At 34.1% G+C, this 5708-nt stretch overlaps 1 protein-coding gene across 1 annotated transcript; it reads right to left on the reverse strand.

Annotated features, from left to right (window-relative positions):
* Positions 1-287: 287 nt before the first annotated feature.
* LOC107639825 (E3 ubiquitin-protein ligase At1g63170) lies at positions 288-3984 on the reverse strand. The gene is made up of 5 exons (XM_016343439.3): positions 3168-3984; positions 2137-2256; positions 1890-2022; positions 1213-1374; positions 288-715 (listed from the first exon to the last, which is right to left on the reverse strand). Exons 1-5 carry the CDS (start codon positions 3704-3706, stop codon positions 545-547), a joined length of 1125 nt encoding a protein of 374 aa, XP_016198925.1. The 5' UTR covers positions 3707-3984; the 3' UTR covers positions 288-544.
* Positions 3985-5708: the final 1724 nt, after the last annotated feature.

The following is a 5708-nucleotide window of genomic DNA, read 5'->3' on the forward strand; positions in this document are numbered from 1 at the left end:
TATATCTAAACTTCGTTTAAAAATTTATCACTGAAATTTATCACTTATCAATAAATTAACCGTATAAAAAACTTATTGTTATTGTAACATCAAACGTACCTCATAATAAACGGGACTATCATATGCTGGTTTGCCACAGTAAAATTGAAAATGGAAGCTTTGATTTAGTAGCAATATTAAAGCCTCAAATACTGTAACCTGCAATTTAGAAGAGATTTCACCAAACCACCAATTATGACTAGAGATTATTTAGAATTGTATGAAGAAAACCTATCACATGAGTATACTTTTGAAAATGGCATATATATTATTATATTTATCAAATGTGAAATTACAGGAGACCAACATTTATACACGGATTTTTTAATATTTCAATTCAAGCTTCATGGCCATATATATTATGAGATAAATAAGGAGAATTCAACTTCTTTATACAAACTCAGAAACAAAGTGTTTCGGAATATGGTTAGCTCTGAAATATACATCACTGAGATGGATGTAACAGATTGGTTTTCTCCTAATGAACTTCATTGAAGGGCTTGGTTCAAACTTCTTGGTGGTGATTACTAGTCCTTAAAATGTTTAACTTGCAGAGAGGACAGGTGGCATTTAGAAGCAGCCATTTGTCGATGCACGTGCAATGGAAATGGTGGTTGCATGGAAGTTCTCTGAGTTCAGCACCATCATCATAGGCAGAAAGGCAGATGCAGCATTCCTGTAATGTTTTACCACAAAAACATCAATGTCCCTATGTCAGAAATGAAGATTTGTTGCTCAAGTTTTTATTTGGAATGCAAAATTGGGAAACTGAAACAAGTAATTTGAAGCCCAATTACACTAACCACTCCTAAAGTTGAGTAATATCACACACAATACCGTCGTTGTCAGTGTCGTATTTATAAGGAAGGTAAGTGTCAATTCGCATAATGCAAACAAGACATGGATAAAATATAAGTATAGCAACATACCAACAGGATAAAAAGGGGAACATACCAACAGAAGCTTAAAATATAAGTAGCAACAGTATAACTGTTTTTAGCAACCCCTTCATGATTAATAAACAAACAAGCGTGGAAAAACCCTTTGTATTCATCATTAAGCTTCAGGACCAAGACATGGATAAATGCAAATACATATAAAAATAGGCAGCCAGTTTCAAGCCATGACCATTTTTATACTAGATTATATTTTGCCAATATGCAGGGGACTTACTGCATCTTCTAAGGCAATAGCATGTTCGGCAGTTGCTTCGCTGTCGCATTGCATCATTATTCCTTTGGAAGATTCTGGAATATCATCTTCTTTCTTAGATTCCTTTATCACTCTGAACTTGTATTTTGGCAACTGCTCAATTTCTTCCTTGGTTGCCCCTTCCTGTCCCCACATTAAGGTCAAAGTAAGTCTGATTAAAGTTGGAAATGGTGAAATATGAAGGATATGCCAGTTCGTGACTAAAATATGAGCTAACAAAAAATATTTGGCGAGAAACCAATTGCAGTGCGTTAAAAGTTAAACTTCCATGAATTGCACTGTCTCTAGAGGCATGGGAAAGATGTAAGATGTGAATCCCTTCTTCAATTTATAAAGGTCATTATTGACCAAAACACAAATATGAAGAAATCACAGGCTAAAATACACTTAAAAAATTGGAGTGCTAGGACTAATTTAGCCTTCAAATTTTCAGAGAACAATACCCAACACAGTTTATTGCAACAGAAAAATTCAAAGAAACACCATTATTGACCACTAGCTAGTTTGTAAATCTCGTTATCATTCGGAAATAAACAGATGCAGATAAAATTATAAAAGACTAAAAGTACTAAATTAATTATATAAGCATCTCAGGAAAATAAAAGCCAGTAAAGAATCAAATACAAGAGCTTAGTTACCTGATCTGCTACAACATACAAGATAGCAAGTATGCATGGCAGGCAACAGCAAACAGCAATACCAATCAGACATGCAACAGCAACACAAAGCAGCACAATCACAACGTCAAAAGCAAGGAATGTAATGCAGATCCTGCAAAATACAACATACACAACCATCACAAAATATGCATGGAAGAATATGGGATGAATTCATAGAAAAAACAAGATTTTAACCAGATATATACAGTTCCAAGACTTGACTAACCAATAAAGCTGAGGTGAGTCCCTCGTCAAATTCTGGCCACCGGCAGTTACCCAATAGAACCCAATGACCCACCATATAAATGAAAGCATGGTATTTGCTGACTCAACATGCTTCGTGATGCTGACATAACAATGGACATTTCAATTAGACAATTACAAATAATGTAAGAAAAAACACATTCACTATGCAACCTCGGATGTAAAATACAGAAAAGCATAAAACTTACTAAAAGAATGATTTGATGTCATTAAACTATGAGGAGAGGAAGAGAGGATGACTAAGAATTATAGAAAAAGAAAAAGAGAGGGTGACTAGGGAATGATAATGAACAGCATATTATGTCACCAACGTGCACATCTCCTTGCATAGACGGTTGGTGAAAGAACCAGATTGTAGGTTAACACAAGAGAAGGTTGGACAATCAATCTTAACCACCTATCAGTCTATCACAAGCTTTCTATAGCCTCATTCCATACCCCAAATACAAACTTCACTTTACCATGAAATTAAACCATCCCCCAAGAGGTTAACAGTTAACACACAATCGGCAAACACTAATTGACCCTCAATATCAGTGACATCTACTACAGTCTTCTCACAATGTCACCTCTAAAGCAAAGAAGCTTCCGCCTATCAGTATCAGTTACTGCACTTGGGAGGACCATGTTCTGGTTCTAAATTTCGGTCTCAATCATAAGTGTGTTGCAATGCAAAAAAATTACAGGAAAACGCATATGAAACTGCAGCAATAGCAATATTGAGGCAGCAATTACAGCTAGGAATTGCAATTCAAAAACCATTATAAGCAAATCCACAATTGCATAATTTATCCATGTCATGAATCCGACTACCTAATACATAAACACAACCTCACAACCTCTTCAATTCAAGCTTAGGACTGGTTTAGGGTTATGCAGAATTTAAATTTCTACACACTAACAATGGACACATATATTGCAACAAAATACAGTTATGCAGAATTTAAATTTCTACACACTAACAATGGATAAAAATAATTCCCCCAAGTATACCTGTTATCATCAGTGTGCAGAAAGCGCTCAACATTATCATAATCCAAATCATCGCTCTCAGAGCTGAAACTCCATTCCCTATCAGCACCACCATTAGAAGAAGTAGAACCGTCTTGGCTCCTCCGCACTCTCCTTCTTTTATTGAACTCCACAACAACACACAGCGAATGAATCAAACCTTGCAACAAGTACCCTACGATCCACACCCTCAAGGGAACACATGGCTCCTCTTTCGTGCTGACGCACAGCACCGCCGCGCCAACAAGAGCAACCGCCAGGTTCCAAAGCACGTCCACCACCACCACCGGTTTCGAGTAGGCCCAGTCGCTCTGCCGCCCCTCAAGCTCCGCCGCCGCCGCCTCCCGGACCCGAACGGATGGTTCCCGGAGCATCATTCTCCGCCCTGAGGCCTGACGGAAGAGACGAGCCGCCGTACGAAGTGGAGGTGGTGTGCGCCGGAGGAAGCGGCGGCTTCGGAGGAGGAACGGCGCCGTGTCCACGGCGGCCGGAGAGGACGGCGAAGCGTTTGTATTTTGCATCAGAGAAAATTCTTTTTTTTTCTGGCAAATTTTTGTGCTTGTAGAAAGATGAAATTGGGGTTTGTGAGAATTTATGGTTTTTGAGAGAAACGGTTAATTGAAATTGAAGCCGAAGATGGAAACTTTTCTGAAGGGAAATTATTAGGGTGAAGTGAAAAATGGATTTTGAATCGCGGAAAGTGAATTCATTTGGAATCAACAGTGTGAGATTTTAACTGTTGAACTGGATTGGAGCTGAATAATTGTGATTTCCTTGAAAAACTGAGGGTTAAAACTGTGATTTCACTTTGTATGTTTTTTAATCTTTGTTGTAACGTGTTTAAATTTCAAATCACTTAATCAAAACCTCACTAAACTGAAGTTTGTGTAAGAAAATTGTTTTATGATATTAACACGTGTTGTAAGAGATAATGCATTACAAGGTAACTACTAACTACCAGTGTAACTCGAATAGCTTTTTACGGAATTTTGTGTCAGACATTTTTGTTTTTAAAAAATTTATTACATTAAAATTTTTTAATTTTATAAAATAAGACATAAATTTTTATTGTAGTCAAATTGGTTTTTATTTGAACAAATAAATTTTTAAAAGTGGAATGAAAAAATTTATATATATTATTTTTATAAAATTCAAAAATTTTGGCATAATAAAATTTTTTTAATAATAAAAATGTTTGACAAAATTTTTTAAAGATATTTATGCATATACTCTGTTAATTATAGTGGCTTTTATTTTACAAGAATTTAAGACAACTTGTAAAATTTATTTATTTTTTTAACTAACTTTATATTTGTTATAATCATAGGGATGAAATTAGGTTGAATTTTAGAGAAAATAAAAATTAATTTTATAATAAAATAAAATAAAATAAAATTTTTAAAAAAGACTAAACTAAAATTTATATGTAATTTATATAAAAATTTTAAAGTTTAGGAAGGGTCATTGCCCTCCTTTTACTACATGAAGCTCCGCCTCTGGTATACATATTAAATAAAAAAAGGTTGAACTATTAAGGGTATTTTTTGGGTCATGAACTATTAAGCTTGTACTTTGAAAATACTAAAGGTAATTTAAAAGAAATAAAAACAGAAGAAAACGATAGAAAGAAATAGAAAGCTTGTTAAAGAAGCTCGACAATTTGGTGATATTCTGCGGATCTTTTCTTTTTAATATTTTTGAAAATAAAATTTAAATAGAAAATCCAATGTATGTTTACATATGTGGCTATACATCAGTTATTGGATCTTATATTTTTTCTTTCACGGACTTTGGAATATACTCCTAGATAACGAGTATAATAAAATTTAATTTGAAAGTCAATGATCAAGTTGAAGAGATGAGACAGAAAACCGAAAAGAACTCATTTCCACTATGCAAAATTACAGTAATGGAAAATCACAAACTAACATCTAGCTATCCGCTACTATATAATATAAAAAAATAAGAAAATATTTGGTAACCAAAGAAAATAAGCTAAAAACAATTATAACTTGTCTTATTTAGTATTTATTAAATGTTGCGACATTTAATTAATGTTAAATAAGGCAAGTTCTGCCTGTTTTTTTTTTCTCCCTAACATTACCCAAAAAAATATATTATTTGTACATTAAAATCAACCACTAAAATTACTCATCAATATATTGATTAAATCTCAAAGTGATCCTTGAAATTAGATGCGTTACCTATTATCGTTCCTGACTTCCAAAATTTCCTAAAAACATCTCTCATATTTTGTTTCGAGACCCATAGTTGTCCTTCTATTCTTTTCGACGCATAATCAACAAACGAAGAGATGATGTGGCACCTCTTATGCCATGCTTGAGTTAAGTGAAATGACGCAGTACCATTTTACGCCCAATAAAAAGAAAAATGACGTCATTTCTTGCATTGAAACTCATGAAAACGGTTTGCCTTCACCATATTTATTTGAACACTCTCAGACTTCATTTTCCCCTTCTCTCATCAATGGTATAATATTCCGTATTTTTTTAAAATCTAAAT

The sequence above is a fragment of the Arachis ipaensis genome, chromosome B4 (assembly GCF_059453495.1).
Source record: "Arachis ipaensis isolate K30076 ecotype BB chromosome B4, ASM5945349v1, whole genome shotgun sequence".
NCBI classification, from domain to species: Eukaryota; Viridiplantae; Streptophyta; class Magnoliopsida; order Fabales; family Fabaceae; genus Arachis; species Arachis ipaensis.